Source organism: Enoplosus armatus, chromosome 20 (assembly GCF_043641665.1).
Source record: "Enoplosus armatus isolate fEnoArm2 chromosome 20, fEnoArm2.hap1, whole genome shotgun sequence".
Lineage (NCBI taxonomy): Eukaryota > Metazoa > Chordata > Actinopteri > Centrarchiformes > Enoplosidae > Enoplosus > Enoplosus armatus.
Window position 1 is genome coordinate 18,480,602 of NC_092199.1, and position 22,629 is coordinate 18,503,230.

The following is a 22,629-nucleotide window of genomic DNA, read 5'->3' on the forward strand; positions in this document are numbered from 1 at the left end:
TGTCTTATGTCCAGGGTGTAATGGAGACCTAAAAACTGTGATGGAAATAACGTCCTATAATGTCGTTCGACCTTGCAGTGAAAGCCTCACACACACGAACAAACAGAATGTCGAGAAAAGAAGGCTGAAAGTGCTGAGAGAATTGAATTCTTAAATGTGTTAACTTCATTACTAACTACCCTAATAACCATTACAGATGGTTCCTCATCAGTTTGCATTTCTACACAGGTTCTTCTGCTGCGCCACCGGGCGTCAAAGCCACAGCCGCTGTTCACCCTGACATTTGAGCATCTGCAGCCTGTATTTGACACTCTCCAGAAAGCCTTCCTTTTAAAAAAAATATTCAACATCTCTTGAGGAAATTGAAATCAAAATTGGGCTTCTTCTCCTTTCGGAACAGACCCTGTTTCTCCTGCCTGCAAACGGCTTGTTGCTGCCACCTCTTTGCCTCTCCTGGACTACGGGGATGTTTGGTACGTGGCCGCCCTCAGCTCACTGTCTTCATCGAGTTGGAAGGCCGTCTATCATGGAGCTCTGAGATTTATAACCGGTCGTAAACTCCTCACACGCCATTGTCTCAGTCAGTTGCTCCTGTGCACTGGTACAACTTCATCTATAAATCCACCCACTTGTTCATCCACTTACATGTCACGTAAACAGCTTCCCAGGGCTTCATCGCTCGCTCCATCCCCTCAGTCCGTACAGAATTCTCCTATTCTGCCCCCTCATCCTGGAACACGCTACGGCGGGAACTGAAGTTGTCCAAAAGAATCTTTTTTGGCACTTGTGCACATATCACTTTTATGATTTGTGTTCGATTTCTGTCTCTTTATTCAACATCCCGTCTGTCTGTAACTTTGTGTTGTGTTGTTGACCAGAATGAGCCCCCGTGTCTTAATGGGATTACCTGTTTAAATAAAGGTTAGAGGAAATACAAAAAAAAAACGTAGGTTAAGGCTAGTGAAAGAGAAATAAGTAAACTCAACCTGTCTCAAAGTACGTGGTCTGTCCCAAACCTTAACCAGCGTCTAAACATAACCATAAACTGGACTCAGAGTCTACAGCTGTGCTAGCAGCTTCATGCTACGGACACCATGGATATCTATGCTGTGGCTAAATGGTTTAATCCTGATTTAGCTGCCACGGACGGCATCGTGTCGCAAGAGCAATTCATTGTAGGAAAACTAAAACTAAAACATTTAGCCGGTGACGTCAGTGAACGTCGTATGTGCACATCATTTCCAGGAGGCCGGGTCGTCCGACTTGTTTTTTTTTGTCTGTACTGGTTACCTGTTGCCAGCCTGTCTCACCAGTGAGTGCTGTGCCTTTCAACTGAACCTGAGTCAGAGCAGCTGTTATCTCTAGATTCATTTCATCAGCGGATTTGTTTACTTGAAACAGGCCGCGGCCTTTCGGCAGCGGTGTGACGAAGATGACGTCCTGTAAGACATAAAGTATAAACGGGCGACTCAACTTTGACTCAACTCAATTGTGTATGAAGACGTGGAACCATCTTGACTTGTGTTAAAGCATTTGGGGGGCGGCACAAAGACAATGTGTGTGTGTGTGTGTGTGTGTGTGTGTGTGTGTGTGTGTGTGTGTGGCAGCGTGTCTACAGGAGCCCATTGAGATTATGTAACATTTGAACTTGAGGCACCTCCTCCGTGGTCAAACAGAGTTCACCTCGCATCGCTGCCTAGGCCACAGTGACAAAACATCACTGTCACACTGACCCCCCCCCCCCCTTTCTTTCTCTCCTTTACTGTAATTGACACCTCCTGCTGCTTGTCCCTGCCCACTCAGTTTACCAACAATCCTGCAGGTTTTTCACTATTCATGGTATATTTTCATGCTACCAAGCTTTAGTCTCTCCTCAAAGCCCTTCATGGTTCATATGAAAAGTAGTTGTGTGAAAAGTAGAAAAAAAAAAAAAGAGAGCTCTCACCTCCATACAGCTGAAGTGGGCTAGATTGTCAGATTGCGAGAAAGTTACGAAAAGTGTGGGATGCAGCCCCCCAAAAGCCTTACAAGCACTTTGGTTGATGTGTACAGTTTTTCTTTACAAAGCACAAGTGTACAAAACCTCACCAAATAGTAAACCACAGTCATTATTTTGTCGCTCATAGCTTTTAAATGGATGCATCAACATAGAAAATGGAGTTTAGAGAGGAAAAAAACCCAAAATGTCCAGACTTTAAGTAAGAAAACTCAATTGCATTTGTGTGGCTCAATATCACGAATCGCAAATTTTGGGGGCCAGGCATAAAGAAATGCCCCCCCCCCAAAAAAAAACCTTTAACAGGGAAACATTTTGTATGGACCAGAGTATGGACAACCAGGATGAAAACATCATAGATGACTGTAAAATATATGAAGACTGGATCCAGGAGGATGTTGAGCAACTTCATGACCTCTCTCTCTCTCCACCATGGAACGGGACAGACTACACAAACACACAAGGGGCAAAACTCAAGCACACCACTCACATCTCCTGGAGGACAAAGATCCAGATCCGAACATCTGGAGAGAGGCACCGAGAGCCAAAATTTCAAACCTGTGCGGGCACAGCTCAAGCATCCACTTTTTATGAACTCAGAAAATGAGGGAATCAGACTCTCCTGTGTCTTTTCTTTCTATTTATGTCTTACACGTAGTTATATTCCTGCACAACAATTAATAATCAGTCTGTTTGTTCATGTGATTCATTCTTTTCACGCTAAGGGGTGGGTGGGACGATGGGAGGGTCTTTGTCGCCTTCATTTTCATGCTTGTGTTCGTTCATTGAGCAGTTTAGTTTGTGTTTGTGTGAAATTTCGTACACTGTCCAAAAATGTATATACCAATGGCCGACACCTTACAGTGGTAGTATTTTTACTTTTGGCTTCAAGGGTACGGTAAGTCCACATGAAGTCAACACACAGACCTGAGTGTACGAACGCAGCAACGTTGCCAACAAAGGCAGTAAAGAAGACGGCGGCAAGCTGGTCAACAATACAGGATTTAAAAAGAGAAATCCGTTTTTTTTGCAAATGTCTTATGAGGAAGGTTTGTCAGACGCACACGTGTTCAACAAGACAACTCCACATAGGAGCTTTAAATGTACAAAAAAAAACTCACCTTTCATGAATGATTTAATGCTTACTGTCCAAGCAGTCAATCTCGTCCAAAACAAGATCAGATCTGCGCCCACACACCCATGCCGAGCCTTACGAATACATGCACATGTTCTCAATTACAAATCCTCTGCCTCTCTGTGTCTAACACACACACACACACACACACACACACACACACACACTCTCTCTGCCACACCTGTCCTTCCTGGCCTCGCTGCCAGCTGGAGTCGGATTCCTACAGAATGTTCCGGTAAAACGTTGTGGAGCGTGAAACCGGCAGTCTGGTTCCCCTGGCTGCCAGCCCGCCCGGCACTGCAGGTGTTGGCGGGACTGTGGAAGATGTGTGTGGCGCACGTGTGTGTGTGTGTGTGTGCGCGTATATATATATTATATAGTGTGTAGATAGATGTGACCGCTGGCTGTGTTTTTACCCCGTGAAGCGACTTAAAGACCAGCGCTCAGACTTCCTTGGGACTCCATATTCAGGCGACGCCTGCCTCTCTGTTCTGTTGAGGTTTCAGTTGTCACTTTTAAGTGAGCTGCAGTTTCCAAGTTCAATAACTGACCTTCAATCTCAAGACAAGGTTCTCTGTAGCACCTCCAGTCTATATATACACATGCGTATACATTGTTATTGTATATATTTTTTACTTTTATTTCCACTTAAATATTGTAAATGTGTATATTTTTGTCTTTATTTTTTATTTTCTATTTGTTATTCTTATATTTTGTACATAATTTAGATCTAAATTTATGCTACTTTCTAATCTTGAATGGGATATGTACAACCCCCCCCCCCGGGTATCAATAAAGTATTTCTGATTCTGATTCAATCATTACTTCGATTTTCATTTAGAATATTTATTAGAATTTTGGAATTCTGTGGAATTTTGAAAGCTGGAAGAGATGTCATGCATTTTTGGCGGCGTGGCGGTTAGCGGCGTAGAGCGGGCTGGGGGTCCCCCCCCCCCGTCACGTCGAAGTGTCCTCAAGCAAGACACTGAACCCTGAAGTTGCTCCTGCGTGGCAGCCCGGTCGCCGTCAGTGTGTGAATGTGTGTGTGAATGGTGTGACCCTCTGAGTGGTCATAATGACGCCGTTATCACACAGGCGATTACAGAAATGTCACTAGGTCTTCAGCAGGCAGATCAACAGAAAAAAACATCATGATGATGATGATGATGATGATGACGTATAAACCTGCCAGCAGATTTAGGCACAACTCTTTCCATTAAATCTCAATGTTGTCAAAGAAACGTCCATCATGGCCAGAAGACACTGGTCAGCTCTGAATCACAGCCAGACAAGCTGAAGCACGGGAGTGTGAAAACATCTGATAACATCAGGGTCACCAGGCCAGTAGCCAACACTGCACACAGAAAGAGAGAGAGACACACACACACACACACACACACACACACACACACACACACACACACACACACACTCTGTGCAGGGCTTATCATTCTTTAAATAACAGTAGACGATCAACCTGACGCTGCAGACGTCTTCCTGTGTGAGTGATGCAGGCGGCTGTCACCTCTCACGGTTTGAACTTATGACCTTTAAAGAGTCAGTTCACCTAAATTACAAAAAAACAAACACAAACACGTTTCCTCACTTCAACAAGAAAATTAGTTTTAATCAAATTACGTTTTAATTAGACCCCCCCCCCCCCCCTCCCTCATGCCAAAACCAACTCTCACTTTTTCCACTCACCGTGACTTCATTATGTATTCATCACGTCAGCTGCAATGGACGTTCTGACTGTGTAAAATGTCATAAACACGTTAATGGATTATTAACCACGTGTGTTTAATGCACTCGATCGCCCCCCCCCCTGGTGGCTGGCTGCAGTAGGTAGGTCATAAGCCCCACCCCCTCCATGTTAGCGGATGGGACCCCCCCCCCCCCCGATCACCACTGCGCAGACTCTGGCTCACCAGACGTCACCAGCGCACCACCGGCGAGAGTTTGGCTTCATTTCCGTACAGTGGGGGGGGGTGGAAGAGGAGACGCGTCGTCCATCTTTACATACAGTCTGTGATCTGGAGACATCTCCTATGTGGTATTCCACCTAGTTCCAAAAAGTGAAGTTTGCATGTCCATGAAACAATATACAAAACAATCAAACTCAACCGTCACACAACAAAGGTTCCAACAGAAACAGGGTTTGTTCATGAAATTGCATTATGTTCACATTTCTGGGCACTTTAAGGACGTCCTGTCCATGTTTGCTTAAAATGGGAGATTCGGAGTTCATTTTCGACCTCGCATACAGCTGCTGACGAAAACGACATCGCCACCAGGTCCACCTGTAGCTGTCCTCCAGCTGTTGGTCGTGTCACATTTATTGTTTAGTGAAGCCGAAAATTGAAATTTGAAAATGAAATGTTGGAATGTTGTGGAAAAGGGAACACAGCTTTGTGGTTCGCATGACACGCACACACACACACACAATGCTCTCACCTGTACTGCTTTCCTCTCTCTCTCTCTCTCTCTCTCTCTCACACACACACACACACACACACACACACGTACACATGCTAAGATGGGAGCCTCTCGTTCATGTGTAGGAGTAAAGGGGGTCGTTCAAAGGACAGAAACACACAGGCAGTCTCTCGTCTGCCCTTCACTTAAACCCTCACACACACACACACACACACACACACACACACACACACACACACACGCCTCCTCTCCTCTCTTTCCCCTCTGCCCTCAACTTAAACCTTCACCCCAATCTTACCCCAGTCCTCTCCACGTAGCCTTAACCCCCACCCAACATCCAACGCCCACTGCCCCATTACCCTGTTACCTCTACTGCCCCCCCCCCCCCCTCCTCTGCCATATCACCCACCCGCCCCCACCACCCCCACACACACACACACACACACAGAGCAAGCCATTCCAAATGACTTCCAGTTTCACTATAACAACTTTGGATATTCTATTATAAACTTCAAAAACACGCAGACGATGAATTCGGTTCCGATAAGGAAAAAGGATTCTTGTAACGTCTCCTTATGTTCGTTTTTTTTTTTTTTTTTAATCTTTCACGTTGCAACGCTGCACATTTCTTGTTTTATTTTGTAGCACTTACCTCTCCTCTGATTTTTAAGACACTTCACTTCCTGCCTTCATTACCTGCTTACCTTCCCCGTCCTGATCAGTTTCACCCGGGCCCTCCTCCTTCTGGGCCCCCCGCTCGTGTTATTCCCAACTTCAGCAGTGAAATGTTGACTCAGATACATCTTAAACACAATCATCCAGGGTTATCTGTGAAACGTTTTTGCCATCCCGATCAACCTAAAAGACACATTTTTAGCATTTTAGCTGCCTCTGAGTGTTACACAGCTCTGATAAGCCTCCATGCTCTTACTCAATCTGGCGTCCCGGCCCTTGAGTTATTCTAACACAGTGTGGTTTGAGTGCCCAGTGAACACGGCAGCCTCACGCAAACAAGAAGCTGCCAAATTATCATTATTATTATTATTATACACATACGTTTTCCGCATGCTTATTTTACGTCGCTCAGGTTTGACTTTCTGGCAACACAGCTCGGTAGCTGATCGGGGGTTCAGGCGCGAGAACCGTTTTAAGGTCATGTCTCGTCTTCCCTGTTGAAACGTGAATGAATATGCTCTTCCTCGCAGCTTACGGGGACACACTTACTTTTTAATCAAAGGTGCGCACTTTCACGCATGTTGTGTGCGTTAAAATGCGAAAACGCGTGGGATGGAGTGGCGGGCGGGGGGTTAGGGTTAGGGTTAGTCTGTGGCGGCTGGTGACTCAAACTCATCGGGGAGGACGGGAGGAAGATCAGGTAAAGTGATAGTTTCACATGGTGGCATGTTATATGTGATAAACGTGCAAATTGCAAACCGCGTTTAACCGCAAAACAACATTTTGAAAACACTTGACTTGCGCGGTGTGTAGTTTCACCTTTTATCTAGCAAAGTGATGCCCAAATTCTTATTTTCAAAAATAACTAAGGAACAACCTTCATGTATGTAAAAGTAACCTATTACAGTAAATCCTTCAGTGTTTAGAGTATTTATACCAGCATGTGGAGTTTGAAAGATTCTGCGTGCGGAAACCCTCGCGGCATTTGTACCAACATGCCAGCGGATCACACTTATTGTCCGAACCCAAACCGTGACATTTTTTTTCTAAACCCGACCCAAACTGCGTGCAAGAGATTCACAAATCGAGGGTTACCGTCCAGACGTGACCCTAACCAAGGACAGTATCAAATTGCATTATGGGACTTCTCCACAGTCGTGACCCGAATCCAGCCAGAGAGGACGAAGTGAAACACTGCGCTCAGCCTGCTGTGAAGTGACTTTTTTTTAATAAAAAGAAGTTTTGAGGAGAAATGTCTCTGTGGTGGAACGGAAACACGACACCGCAGACACTTCAGATATCAATATTTACTCAACATACTGTGAAATGTAGATTTTCTCACTTCTTATCAACCCATTACGTTTCTGCGATGTTCTAGCATACTCACCAGTGTTTTATCTTTAGTCGTCATTCATCCAGAAAAGTTTTCTCTGAGACAGTCACACCTGGGGGGGGGGCCCAGTTGTTCAAAAGTAATCCGGGTCGGATTGGATCAAATCTTGAAAACGGGTCGTTCAGAAGGATCACTTGGATCCAACCCCCCCAAACAGCTGAGGGGTGGATTCAGGGGGATCAAAATGTCAAAAAACTTCGAAATTGATCAAAAATAGCTTAAATACGTTCATTTATATTTTACACTGGATTTGTAAAAAATGAGGCATAATAAGCCATTCAGTACAAACACATTCAAACAAGTCAATATAAAATATAGCTCTTGTAATGATCATGTATATTACTCATAATGAGAATCAGAGAGGAAACATGTCAAAAGTAGTTTTGACCAGTTGGATCCCACATCTGGCCAGTGGACAACTGGCCCCCCCCCTGAAGACACGCGCGGTACAACAGCACAACGGTGGTAAAGACGGAGATGCAAGTGCAACCCTTTCACTTTCTCCACCCAGACTTGTAGTTGTAGTAATGACAGCATATCGTGCTACTGAAGCAGCCCTCGTTGGTCTGACCACGTTCGCGGGTACATGTGCGGGGGCTCCTGTGGCCCCGGGAGTTGCTTCGCTTGTGCCTCGGCTTCAAGCCTCAGAGACAGGCAGGAGCAGCAGCAGCAGCAGGACGCCGCCTTCTGTCGACGCGTGCGATTTATGACGCCTCGTCTCACTTTGAAGGACGGCTTCTGTTTGCACACACTGACTGGTGCGAGCAGTACACACACACACACACACACACACACGCACACACACACACACACACAGTATTGTCATGAATATGGTCCAGTTTAAAATACTGGATATCTGCTGTCACTACCATCTGTCAAAAAACATATACCACAATAATACACGCTAAAACATGTACGCCGCATAAAATACTGGTGTGACAAACACTCAACTTCAAATATGATCTCATGGAATATATGAAGATAACTGTACTGTAATAAAAGCATGACGTGGTCTAATCTTTGAAAGCAATAGTTTCAACGTGTGCGTGGGTGGAGTTACATTGCAAGTGACCCATGGCTGAACTCTGAAGACACTTCCTCTAGCTGTACTCCGGCAGTGGGGGCACACACACACACACACACACACACACACACACACACACACAGCGGAGTTGTTGTGGTTTGAAAACAAGCAGTCAGCAAATAATGAATCCTGTTAAAAAGCCGTTAACGCTGCGAGAGATAGGAAGGTCACGCAAGGACATACTGAGACAGGAGAGGCGAAAGTAGTGCAGAAAGAGAGAGAGAGAGAGAGAGAGAGGGAGGAAAGAAGATTAGAGACAGAGAGGAGGGAGCAACAGAGAGAGAGAGAGAGAAAACAAAGAGAGAGGAGGAATAAGAGAAAGAGAGGAGAGAGAGTGACCTCTGTCTGAACTCACTTGTGAACTTCTGCCTCAGTGTACTCCAGTTAACCTGTCACACACACACACGCACACACACACACACACACACACACACACACACACACACACGCACGCACGCACGCACGCACGCACACACACACACACGCACACGCACGCACGCACGCACGCGCGCGCACGCACGCACGCACGCACGCACGCACGCACGCACGCACGCACGCACACACACACACACACACACACACACACACACAGGCAGGAGGATAATATGTGTGTTTCCAGTTCAGCTTTGGAAGTATGAATGGGAGCTGATCCCAGCATTAGTCATGTCAGCACTGGCTCCGGTGTCTCTCTCTCTCTCTCTCTCTCTCTCTCTCTCTCTCTCACACACACACACACACACACACAGATAAACACACACAAAATGCACAAACATGCATATATACACAACAGCACAAACATGACCTGGACCTGTCCAGTCTTTCAAAACAAACACGTCACCGCAGAGACAACATGGAATCAGGCAGAAGAGCAGATCAATCACTGCCCCTGCTACATGATGTCACTTTGACAAATATGTCAATGTAAAAGGTCAAATCTTACCTGATGGTAGTCCTGGGGGGCCTCATTCATAAACATGTCCCTTGATTTAAATTTGAACTTAGTCTCAAGATACTGAACATAAAAAAAAACCTTGCTTCGAAGAAGTCCATTTCCAACTTACGCACTTCTATAAATCTATAAATCTCTTACTTGTACGTGGTTTTCTGCTTAAGTCATACTTAAGATCCAAATTGATCCTAAGTCCGTTTTTATAAATGAGGCCGCTGGGGGTGGTAGGTGTCCTCCAGACAAATTACTGATAAATAAAGATGTCAGTATAGAAACTATACTACAGGATGACCGACGCTGACAGTGTTATTTAAAGGCCCCATATTCTGCTCATTTCAGCTCTATATTTAAATTCTGGGGCTCCACTGGAGCAGCTTTGCATGATTCACAGTTCAAAAAGTCCTTATGTATCTTGTCCCGGCCCTTTCTGCAGCCCTGCAGCCCCGCAGTCCCCCCCCCCCCCCGTCTGAAACAAGCTGTTTTAGACAAACTGAACCACCTCCAAAAACCTGAAGAGTAGTTCCTGAGCAGAGCGCTCCAATAACTCAGACAGACTGAGCGGGTGGATCAGATGACCTGCTGGGGGGGCGTGGCTGAGGGCGGTGACTGTATAGTTGTGACATCACAACCTTACAGGAAGTCCTGACGGCTCATTTAAAGGCACCGTTTCTGAATACGGGCTGTGTTTCATTTCTCCGTGGACTGAGCGTTTTGATCCTTTCACAGTATTTATACAGCACCCAGAGCTGCTTTAGAATCAAAACAAGACATGGAGACCTCACTTTCTACAATATGGGACCTTTAAGACAGACAATGATTCACCGTTTGTTTTCCCACCACTAATTCAGTTGTAGTCACGTGCGTGAATTCATCTCAGGGCTGCAAGTTCTGTATTAATGCTGACGAGTAGGTAAAACTCAGAAATGGCACTCAGCTCTGACAGTTGGTCCCACAGTGAACGTCCAAACTCCCCAGAATAAGAACGTCTGGATTACTCTGCAGCGCCCTCCCATTGTGAAGCCCGAGTATTGCATGCACGAGCAGCTCTAATCCAAACCTGACAGCGGTGCAGCGACAACACTGTAAATACAAGGCAAATACTAAGACGCTGACTGACACCAGATCAGCTCTCTCAGATACACGTGTGATTGTCTGTCAAAGTCCTCCCTGCCCTGTATTTGGTTTTGTAACCATTGTATTTGTATATTTGATAGCCTACAACTTTCTTATTTTGTCTTTTTATTTATTCATTTATTTTAGTATTAGTATTTTATTTTGTTGGGGTTTTGCCTTTATTGTTATTTTATTTTACGCTGTCTGTCTTTCTGTGTATTATCACTATGTCCCGTCTCGACTCTTTGTGTACACAATATATCATGCAGCATTGTACCGTCTGTCAAGATCACAACAAACAGAAGTTTAAAAACAATACGGTAACAGGCGGACTTGATCTTGGCTCCAGCGAATTTTAGCAGAGCTGACAGAAGTGAAGATCAAACTTTAATACGCCAGAAATCCTGTGAGACTAAGTCAGTAAAGGAGACATAGACTAGAGACACACTGACATCAAGGAGTTTTTACTCAAAAAATATCTGTGATGCAGTTTGCGTGTAGAGATGTAAACCTCATTTTAGGAAGTTCTATTCTGCTGTCTAACTCTCCTTAGAGAGAAAAAAAACAACTTATAACAGGAAATGATACATGTGATGTCGAATGTGAATCAAACGGAATGTTAAACTTTCCAAAGAGACAAACGAGTTTTTCCTCATATTTAATACTCATTTCTTTAGGACCACCTCCCTTAATTTATTTATGTTTTTTTCAGCTGTGAGCTGGTCTTCACTGCATTGTGGGAGAACAGTGCATCAACAGCACACGTCACATTTGAACATATCTAGAATGTATGTCTGCTTTGAGTAGACTTTATTTGGTCACTTTTCCACACAGTACGCACTAAAAACCTGCTCAGAATCAGAGTGTGGTCTGGACCTAAGCACACACACACACAAGGGGGTGTAAAAGACCGGTGGTGTCCTTCATATTTGGGCAATAGAATGCTTTGATTGGCTGCGCTGGCCGTCAATCACTGCTAGATCTTGGAGATGCGTCACCAGAATTCATTTCTGATTGAAAGTGTTTTCTTTTAACGCGGAACAACAGCACCACTTAGTGGTGATGATCACACGGTACAAGTCTCAGCAACGTGCTCAATGTGTAGCATGCAGAGAATCACCTTTTATACTTTATTGATCCCCGGGGGGGGTTATACAGTACCGATGCTCCCATTAGGAAAACAAACAGGAGGGACTGTAACTCCCATGTACTTTCTACATATTTTCAAGACCGAGCGTCATCTGTAGGAAATATATTCGTGGATTTCAATAAACTGAATTCTTATTGTGGTCGTGATTTGAGGACTTCCATGACTGCATCCATGAGCTAAAAACAGGTTCTTCCTTCCTGGCGAATGAAACAAAGAATTTGTAAACGCACGGTCAATTCCAGCATCGAACACACAACACCAAGAACGTTTGATAAATCCATTTTAATGGAAAATGTAAAACCCTTTTGAACTTCAATGTACAAAGCATGTAACACTTGCACTTTAAAATTTGAAATTGAAGCAAGCCATGTTTTAAAAAAATACCTCAGTGAATGTTTATATGTATATATTTACACATTATAGTTTTCATTATTTTATCTTTTTCAACTTCAAAAGTTCACCATAGTAAATCTTAACAAAACAAAGAACAAGACAATTCATTCTTTTTCTTTTTTTTAAATAAATTACATCTTTTTTTTTGTAAATGTCTCAATGTTACAGCAAATACTTTTTTTTCCTCCATAAAATGCTGAAGTGTATAAGCCATTTTTTCTTTCTTTACATAATACAACTTTACACAGTCTTTACAATAGTTTGGCAGTTCATTTTCAAAAGAAAAAAAAAACTATTTATGGCATGAGGACTGTAGAGCATCAACATTTCCCAAAGTTACAGGCATTAGCTGGTGTGTGTGTGCGCGTGTGTGTGTGTGTGCGTGTGTGTGTGTCCTCCATCACAGTAGAGCCGTATTACAACTGAAAAAAGAAACTGTACAAGTCACATTTACATTAATGCTTTTTTTTTTTTCCCTCTCTCTCTCTCAAGAACATCGCATATCATAGAGCTATAAAATAAATACATCTTCACAGAGGAAATAAAACAATGTTCGTATGAAAAAGAAAATTAAGAACAAAACAGCAACGGACAGATAGGACTGGGGGGGGGGGGGGGCGTGAACAGACAAGTGACAGAAGGAACAACAAACGGGGGGAGGGGGGGGGGGCAGCAGAGCTCTGCCTGCTGACTGAAACATCTGAGATTTCTCTTTTGCATTTTTTTGCCCCCCCTTCAAATCTTTTTTTTTTTTTCTTGACTTTTTTGCTTTTTTTTCTTAAAAACAGCAGAGATGACAGTTTTGATCCTGATGCTGCTTTGCTGCTGGTGATGCTGTCGTGATCAGCGAAATCTTCTGTCCAAGACGTCGTGTGTGTGGGCTGCTGCTACAGACAGGGATTAAAACCTCCTGGCCTTTAGAATCCACAGCAGATTACAGCGGGAGAGCACTGCCGCCGCCGCCGCCGCCAAGCCTGTGGACTTACGGCTCACGGGGGCAGTCTGAGTCTCCGTGGAAACGGGATCTTAGCGAAACGCAACCATCGGTCACACTAAAGAGTTCAGTTTTGTTTCATCGGAGAGGCTTGTAGTGCCGTTCCACTCCAGCGTAGTGGCTTTTATGAAGGCTCACAACCAACACGCTGCCCTTTGTTTCCCAGAATTCCTCTGTCCTCCCTGTGTTTCCAGTCTATGAAACACAAAGAGGTGTGGGAGTTGAGGTTTAATCCCTGTCAGTCCAGAGGCCCCTCTGGTCTTGTGTTTGTCTCCTCTTGGCACTGAAGGTTTGGGGTGATGATGGAGGTGGGCGTGCCTCTCACTGGTCACCTGGATGCGTGACGCAGGTGCAGTTCCCGCCGCGAGGTCCCCTGGGTCACGTGACCAGCTCTGACCCGGACACCTCTTGCTGTCACGTGACACAGTCCTCCATGCGAGGAGGTGGGAGTGGGGAGAGCGAGGCGCCGATGGGAGTCGTGTCCCTCTCTGGAAGGTGCGGACGAGGCCGAGGGGGTGTCATGAGTTCTCTTCCTCCTCCTCGTCCTCAGAGCTGCCCCTCTTCAGGGAGCTCACCGCCTCCTTTACACAGTGGTACAGGATGTTCTTCACCTGGGGATGAGGAGAAAGAGTTTTCACACACAGTACTAAGCTTTAAAGACGAGGTTCACAAGTCTCTCTTAAACCAGTAGCCAGGTGCCCATATGAACATAGCGACTGTCTTTCCTTGTAACTTGGAACAAATCCCACTGGCTTTTAGTGGAGGGAACCAGGGCGACGCTAACTTCCGGGTTTGCCTACAAAAATACGTCTTCCCTGCAGCACTCTATATGGCATACTATAGAAGTTTTTATTTTCTCCCTGTGTCATTGTTTAACTTTGGTAACTCTTCTGACACTACAACCTGACATTTACCACATATGTGCTACAGTTAACTGTGGGGAATAAGAAATAAGATAGCAAAGAACCACAAATACAAGTTATATCACAACATTAAACAGTGTTTACAGTCTTTGATGATCAAAGTGGTATCACATTTTTTATTTATCACTGCACCACAGAGCAGCCTCTCAATAAACCACGTCCGCAGAGGGATCAACATATCCTTTTGCAAATATTTGTGTTATAGACTTGATTTTAAACAGAATCATTTTTTGCAGTAATCTACACTCAGTCAATGTGATGTTGAGTGGACATTATTTAGACAGACACACAGTCCAGGAAACTCTCTGCATAGATCTGGGGGAAAATATCTAAAATAAACTGATAAACCATTAAAAAGGAGAGGCCTCCGTCATTGGAATATGGAAGAAGTTTGAAACCATCAGAATCCTGGTGAGGGAGGTGACTAAGACTCAGAGGGCCACTCTGACAGAGTTCCTCTGCAGTAACACGACAACCGGCCACAAGAAAAAAAACCCCCATCTCTGCAGCTCTACCCTTCAGGCAGAGTGGTGGAGAGTCTAGACAGAGGTCACCCCTGAGTAAAAAGGGGCGATCGATTGGGTATGGAGCCCTTTTCCAAATGTAGAAGAAAATGTTGTTGATTCTGGGAGCACAGTTTGGTTCAACTGCTCTTCCACCTACATCACCAGTTACACGTCGTTTACAACATGGTGGGCTGGAGCTGGCGCCTACACGTGCGGCTAAGCCTCGGAAGCAGTGACGAATCAAAATGCAGTCACTGTAGAATTAGTTATGATCACGGTGGCATGGCGTAGATGAGCTCGTAGAGCAGAACCAAACAGACCTGGGGTCTCGTTCATAAAACAGTGGGCCTCATGCTGGAAGCCATATACGAAGAAATCTCCTCTTGTTTTTGTGTGTGTCCACGATTTGTTTGTTATTTTATTTTTGTGCGCAGGTGGTGGAGATGAGGTGAAGTGACTGGAGAGGGCCGACTGCCTGCGCAGCTGTGTTCACTGCAGCCATTTTACACACAAAAACCACGTACTTGGTGATGCGCACGGTATCAGAAGATGCTATCAAAAACACACAGACAGACGAAGGATGTGACTCACAACCTCATTCACAATCTGTCTATGGAAGAATGAGTGATGTGTGTGGAGCGTGTGCAGAGCAGAGGGACTCAGTATCCAGAGAACGTCACTGATGATGACTCACTCTGCCATTCTGTCTGTCCTTATTTTGTAATGACACACACACACACACACACGTTCTCTAAAGAAAAAGGCAGGCTGCTACAGCGAGTGAAACAGTAGGAAGGAGAGAGGATGACTCTGAATCAGCTGTACAGCCAGAATAACACTAATAATATCAATGTGAATAACGTGCTCCCTCACCTGTAGTTTATCCTCGTAGTTGACCTCCTCTTTATTGGGCCGGAGCTCCTGGGTCAGGTGGAAGGAGTTGGCCACGTGCTCGGGAGACACAAAGTCGTTGATGACCTGAACACAGCTGTGGAGGTTCTGGACCTGACAGACAGGACGGAGGGAGAGGGTGAGGACACTTTTGCTGATCCCTGCACTCAGATAAAAGCTGGGTGAAGCCAAAGGGTCAGGGAAACTGACTGGTGTTAGCTTGGCATTATTTCAGCAAAGTAACATGTCATCTTGTATGTGAAAAAGCTTGGAAAGTGTGAATAACAGCATCGCGGGGTTGTGCAGAATCACACAAAGAAAATTTAAGTATGTGCTATATGAAAATATACCCCAAATTTGAAATACATTCAATATGAACTACAGTACATATGTGATTTGTGACACCGGATGTGATTTTAACTGATGTACAAAAAAGACTGATGTTATCCGATATTTTTCTTGTTTTCAATGAATCCCATTTAAAAGACCAAAAACAACGATGTGTTAGTGCGTCTCCCAATACCCTCTGGCTTCTGAATATGTAAGTCTTTAAAAACATTTCTCAAAAAGTCTCGGTGAGTCCCTGAAACAGCTGCTCACTGTAGTTCTTTACCAAACATTATTGAAACAGGAGGAAATAGGGCATTTGCTGGGGACTATTTTAAAGTGGCAGATTAATCCACATTTGGTGGCTCTAGTGCAGTGGTTCCCAACCTGGGGGGCCCAACCCCCTGTGGAGCTTTGGCGACTGATGGGAGAAGCCCTCTTGATGTAGAAGGTGTAAGATTTTTATATATACATATATATATATATACACACACACAACCAGTTTATGCATCTCAGTAAGAGGGAAAATACTTTATATATATATATATATATACCTGGTGCATGGCCCCTGCTGGTATAAGTACAGAGTCTCCCAGGAATTGAACTACAGTCCAGCCTTGAACTCCGTGTTCATCCAGCAGCCGCTGACGCTGCTTCCTGCTCAGGTACAAGCTCTGCTCTCTGATTGGGTCCTGGTCCAGCAACACGTCTAGTCCCTGCTCCGTACAGAGCTGAGATGGTGGTTGGGGGAAGAGGGGGGGGAAGGGGGTGTTAGTGAGGTCAATATTTGCACTGAAGTTCACTACATTTTCAGTATCTTTATCAGAGTGCTGACCTTGTGCAGGAACTCCCGCACTTTGTCCATGTCTCTGTTGAGGTAGATGTGCCACAGCGCCCCTGGTGTCTCGCTGGAGTCTTTAAGCCTTCTCCTAACCCCCTCATCTAGATCCTCCTCCTCCAGACGCTTCAACACTCCTACACACACACACACACTCATGTTTCTAAGGCTGCATTAAATGATCATTTTCATTTGTTATCAAAAACTGATGATGCTACAAAAGAAAGCTAATCTCCCCCTGATTTTGAATCAAATCTTGGTTATACATTATTCGTGCAAAGGACAGTGTTTTCTAAACCAGGCAAGGCTGAAAAATTAGAACAACAGAATAAACCGAGAAGTGGCTGCTATTTGGGCAATCTCTGTTCTCATTTATCTTCCATTAAGGACCACTATGGTTGCAGTTGTGGTTCCTAAAACATCTATCTTTCCATACGCCTCCATTTTTGTTTTTTTTTCCAAAATTTGAACTGAACTCTAGCGCGCCTTACCAGTTTTGGACAGGACTCCATTGCCTTTGGCTACTCCTACATAGACCAGGACAGAGACGACATCTGAGACTTCCACATGGAGGTTGGCAGTCCCAAAGTCCTGGTCCTGAGAGGCAGCTACACCTACAGGGAGACAAACAACTGATTCATAAGAAGGACGGCAGAGGAGGATTCTATCTGCATACACGGCATGATAAAACTATGGACAGCTACATTAAAAGGGGGGGGGACAGAACATGTACTCTACTTGATATGATTGGAATCTTTGGTAAATGATAAATGATCTCACTCATATAGCGCTTTTCAACCTTCACGGTTCCCAAATCGCTTTACAGCTAAGTCTCATTCACTCACACATTCACACACCGTCGTCGACCGAGCTGCCATGCACGGTTCGACGTGGCTTAGACGCGCCGGGGCCGGGGATCGAACCCCCAACCTGCTCACCAGATTTGAAAGTTCAGATCAGACAACTTTCAAATCATTTTTAACTATTTGCACATCCATATATTTGAAGATTTGTAATTATTCAATAGTTCAAACTACCAATAGGTCAAACCCAGCATCCAGATGTTTGTCAGGTAGAAGCATCAGTCAAGCTCCGGGGCTGTGCTACCAGAACTGATGACCACTAATCAAGCTCTGAGGGCTCATTGTTTATCAGCAGAGCGCTCGTGTACAAAGCATTAAGAAAGTGAAATGACAAATGTCGCCAGGGGAAGTTTCGTTCCTACCGTAGGCACAGCACAGTCTTGGCCCCAGATCTGGCCTGACGAAGAAAGACGGCAGGTGGGAGGCCAGGTTGAGGTTGCCCTCTGGATCCGAGTATTCTGGCAGGGGCAGGTTCTTCATCAAGTCGTCATATCTGCAAAAACACCTCTTCGTCACTTTTGCACATTTATGCATCTTAAATGCATTTGAATTATATTTGCCTTTTCATGTTTTGGGCTGTAAAGGTTGAGATTCAACAGCTCGGGGGCAGCGGAGTGAAAAAGAGGCTAGTGTGTGTATGCGTACCTTGAGGGCATGAGGGCCATGAACTCCTCTCCAGACGGCCAGTCCTTCAGTCTGTAGACCATAGGTTCTCCATCCTTGGATTTGGGCCGCTCTGGTAACAAGGTAAGACGATTTTAGTTGGACTGAATCGATGAATTGTTTACCACCGTTTTCTCGGTGGTTCATGGTGATGAAGCATCGACAGTGACAACAAGTGGAAACAAACTCACTGGTGAGGTCCTCAAAGCCATCCCAGAACTCCTTGATCCCAGAGTTGGACACCACCTGGTCTTTACAGTTGAGGAGGTCTCCCTGATGGTCTGCAAACTCCTGGTTGAAGGAGTCAGCTTTCCACAGACTGGCGTTCAGTCGCTTATGGATCCCTGACACCAACACAGGCTGGACAAACACAAAACCATTCATGTGGCTGTTGTTATCACTGATGACTTTACTAATTATTATTAGCACAGTACTGTTGCTATGACTACAACTGCTGCTAAAGTTGGTAAGACTGCTGTGTACCTGTCCTTGTTTCCAGCATTCTCTGAACAGCTTCCAGTTGCTCTGGTTGCGGTGATCTTTGAGCCACAGTAACTGTCTGTTGTTTAACCAGCAGTGGGAAATATCTGGATACTGATTGGTTGATTCCTCTGGCACCGCTGCAGTAACAGGCGCTGACTTCTTCCTGTCTGGTTTGGCATCGTCAGTAACAGCAGGGACAGGATTGTTGTTGTTGTTGTTGTTGCCTGGGGTGACAGGCTCCTGCTTGATTGACAGTTTGGTGGCAATGTTCTGGCGGCTGGCGGGGATTTTATTCTCAACTACCGAGGCAATGATGTCATCAAGGATATTGGGCATGGTCCGCCCACCTTTTCCAGTCTTTAGAAAGAGGAAAAACAATATTTCAAACCTGATTTCTTTCTCAACGCTGCAGTGTGAATTGACAAAGATGGTACAACATGTGTGATGTTGTTGCTGCTTTTGTAGAATGAATAAATGTTGATGGAAACAATGATAGTATTTTACATTTATATATGACACAAATTTGATTTACAGCATACTCGGGGTCAGCATGCTTTGCCTTAGCAGTAAAGCAGATGAAACAAACAAATTAATTTGCAGAGCAACAATGTTTAATCCTTGATTACATGTAAACGTGCCGATCTGTGTACCTGTGAAGCAGTAGAATAGACTGGTGCGAAGGCGATTCCCGCATCAGTAGAGCCCAGCTTCAGCTTCCCTGCTGTGGTGGTGAGCAGATCTCGGAGTGTGGAGCCCTGCTCTGTACTGTTAGCCACCAGGGAGGTGGTCTTACACTGCTGCAGGACCTCCAGGCTGTCTCCCCGCTTGTCTTCCTTCACTGATTTACCCAACAGCACTGACTCCTTGTTTTCTGTTAGGATGGAGGCAGGGGGAAAAAAAAAAAGAGGATGCTAATCATCAACATACTTTCTGGAGGTGAAATATACAAGAGCAGGGAACGGGGTATTATTTCAACTGTACTGATTCTGAAGTTAGCAACATAACACAGTCCGGTTCGCTCCCCCTCCTCCTCCTCACCTTTCTTTTCCTCCCTGGATTTCTGCTCTGCCAGGTCAGCCAGGAAGTGCAGAGGTGACTGGGACTCTGGCGGGGTGACCGCAGCACTTCCTACATCGCTGCCTGGACTGCTTCCTCCCCCACCTCCTCCGTTAGTCTCTGCCTTGGGTCCTCCTTGGTCGGAGCCCGGCTCAGCTTTCACCAGAGACAGCTTGTTACTGTGGTTCAGGACATTCTGCAGAACCTGGCAGAAGAAAAGGGGGGGGGGGGGGGGGTTAAAGGTCTTCAGCTTATTATACAAATTGACCACGGCTCCTCCAACTTCCTGATTTATTCAATCCAACTCACAGAAATATTTTGCATGCATATATATCAAATAAAATGGAAAACATAAAATGCGTAACTTCCTTTGGTATTTTAGCGGTTCATTGGTCTACTCCAGAATGAATAATGGCACATTGGAGCATAAATATCACACTGTTAGCATCTGTACCGCATCTGCAATCCAGGTGGAGCGCACTGGAACAACGTTGGGATTCCACTCTTACAATTGTACCATAATGACACAGGTGCTTATCATGAATTTAAGAGCATACAAAGAAAATAGTACTTGCAGAGTACACAGTATACAATATTTTTGGGGTTACTCTTTTTGTTTGACTTGTTTGACAGTTTTTGCCCTGTTGGTCGAATAAAAGAAATAGGTGTCTACAGCTCCATCTATAGTAAATTCCATAATTGTGACACACAGTGTACTAACCCAGGAAGCGGTATAGTCAATAGTACCTGTGAGACTCCGTTGGTGGCTGGCAGTTTGGTGAGGAGGTTCTGCTTGTTGGTGCAGGGACAGTGGGATTTGATGTTGTGTTTTTCTCTCAAAGAATGCATGGAAGACACCAACTCTGTCAGCACTGAAACATCAAAAAGATGCAGCAGAATTGAAACATTTCAGGAAAGAAAGTTTAAGGGGGTCGGTAGGGATGTGATAGTTATTGCATGACAGCAGTAACACGATGCAAGCCACACACAAGTCTACTGTGTGTGTGTGTACATGAAGCAGGAAATGGCTGGACAAAGCAGCTCAGAAAGCAAGAGGACCGTGGAATGCAGTGTGGACTGTACCTGTGCCAGGTATGATCTGTGTCGGCATCAGGTGTTTGTGATCATGGGGCTGGCCTTTCACGCACTTCAGCCAGCCGTATAGTTCTTTATCTGATCACAGAAAGAGAGACGCAAGTCAGTTACTGTAATAACACCCACAAGCACTCTCGCCTTTCGCTAAATGCTGATTTAACAGGAAGCTTGCACACAGGCACACAAGAAATCAGGTCACTTGGAGAAAGGTTATGCAGGAAATTGTACTTGTTTACTTGAAAAGAACTTCAGATCAACAGTTCCCATTTGGTTTGTACGTCAATTCTAGTATGTATTTGTCGGGTCATGTTCATGTCCAGATTTTGTTTCCAATTTCTTTATACATAAACTTTTTTTGGGGTCTGGTACGTCACTGCCACCTGTACTGTCAAAGTATATCCATTAAAAGTGCTTGTTTTTGCCAGTGGCAGGCTCAGATTGTCTGACAACATTATGGAAAGGATCCCTACAGAAAAGTAGGTTCTTAAGAAGTAAGTGAACTTGACATTTATACATAGCCTCTTTGCCTCTCACTTAGCTCCTAACTGTCCAAACATACACACAACTGACCTTTGGAGTTCCTTCTTTCCTTGGCCTTGTAGCAGTCCAAGCAGACGACAAAGCCACATTTCTGACAAACCCAGTGGATGTTGAAGAGTGTTGCCTCGCAGGCGTCGCACATCTCCCTCACCCCCCTCACCGCCCTCTTCCACGCCAGTTTGGCTGAAACACACAAAATGGGTTTCAAAATTGTCACAACGGATCGAATTAACGAACAATTGACAATCAAACAATAATCAAATTCTCAGCCATTTTTAAAAAGACACCATACCATCCTTCTTGACCCAGGTAGCTGCAGTATTCTCGGTCACAACCATCTGACAGAACTTGTCTCCTATGAAGCTGAGGATGTACTTGGCTGTGGTTTGGTCCAGGTGGCGCTCCTCCATCAACCCAGGGACCCATAGGGCCAGGGCTTCATCATCAAACTGGTCTGGAGAGGAGAAGCCATCCATCCGGATGACTCCATTTTTACTGTAGGAAAGCCTGGGTGGGAGGAAAAAAGATTACTAGCACACAGTTTGTCTAGAAAAGGTAACACAAGTAGATACATATATGAAGCATCCTTCATGACCGCTGGTGACACCCAGATAATAAACATATTATCTAGAACTTGGATACAGCGTGATGGAGACGACCTAAAACCTATTTTGCACACTGCACACCACATAGCATGTTTGGATACTGTTTAAATTGCAGCCTGCACAGTGCTGATGAGTTAGACAAGCTTAGTCTTATTAAAATGACTGTAACATATTCTGCTGTCAGAAACGGAGATTTTAAAGAATTCTGGTATATTCTGGACGTAGCTGCTACAGTTTATCTACTCGCATCTCCACTCTGAAGTTGACCCTATACAAATGTATATACTGTATATAATATCCTAATGAGTAATCCTCATCAGTACATGACACTAGGGTAGGGTATATGCTATATGCTATCATTCACTGGCACTGAGTGACAGAATGACTCGATATATGAATGAGAGGATGGTTTGCTGGATGAGCCGTTTGTCTACGGTGTCCTTAAACAACCCAGCCTAGGTGAATGTTTATGAAATCCCTGTCTACTGGCTCAGACAGGGAGGGAGGTGAGATAGGGTGAG

At 44.8% G+C, this 22,629-nt stretch overlaps 1 protein-coding gene across 1 annotated transcript in view; it reads right to left on the bottom strand.

The window, feature by feature from the left end:
- Positions 1–12,967: 12,967 nt before the first annotated feature.
- Positions 12,968–22,629, bottom strand: part of jmjd1cb (jumonji domain containing 1Cb) — a 105,518-nt gene continuing 95,856 nt past the window's right edge. The window contains exons 17-31 of the mRNA XM_070926665.1: positions 21,796–22,010; positions 21,534–21,686; positions 20,952–21,041; positions 20,616–20,740; positions 19,851–20,073; positions 19,463–19,683; positions 18,813–19,169; positions 18,521–18,689; positions 18,312–18,402; positions 18,029–18,159; positions 17,295–17,417; positions 16,801–16,940; positions 16,520–16,696; positions 15,621–15,752; positions 12,968–13,929 (exon numbers count right to left, since the gene is read on the bottom strand). Of these exons, the coding sequence (XP_070782766.1) occupies positions 13,837–13,929; positions 15,621–15,752; positions 16,520–16,696; positions 16,801–16,940; positions 17,295–17,417; positions 18,029–18,159; positions 18,312–18,402; positions 18,521–18,689; positions 18,813–19,169; positions 19,463–19,683; positions 19,851–20,073; positions 20,616–20,740; positions 20,952–21,041; positions 21,534–21,686; positions 21,796–22,010 (2,440 nt within the window). The 3' untranslated portion in view covers positions 12,968–13,836. The remainder of the gene's footprint in view (positions 13,930–15,620; positions 15,753–16,519; positions 16,697–16,800; positions 16,941–17,294; positions 17,418–18,028; positions 18,160–18,311; positions 18,403–18,520; positions 18,690–18,812; positions 19,170–19,462; positions 19,684–19,850; positions 20,074–20,615; positions 20,741–20,951; positions 21,042–21,533; positions 21,687–21,795; positions 22,011–22,629) is intronic.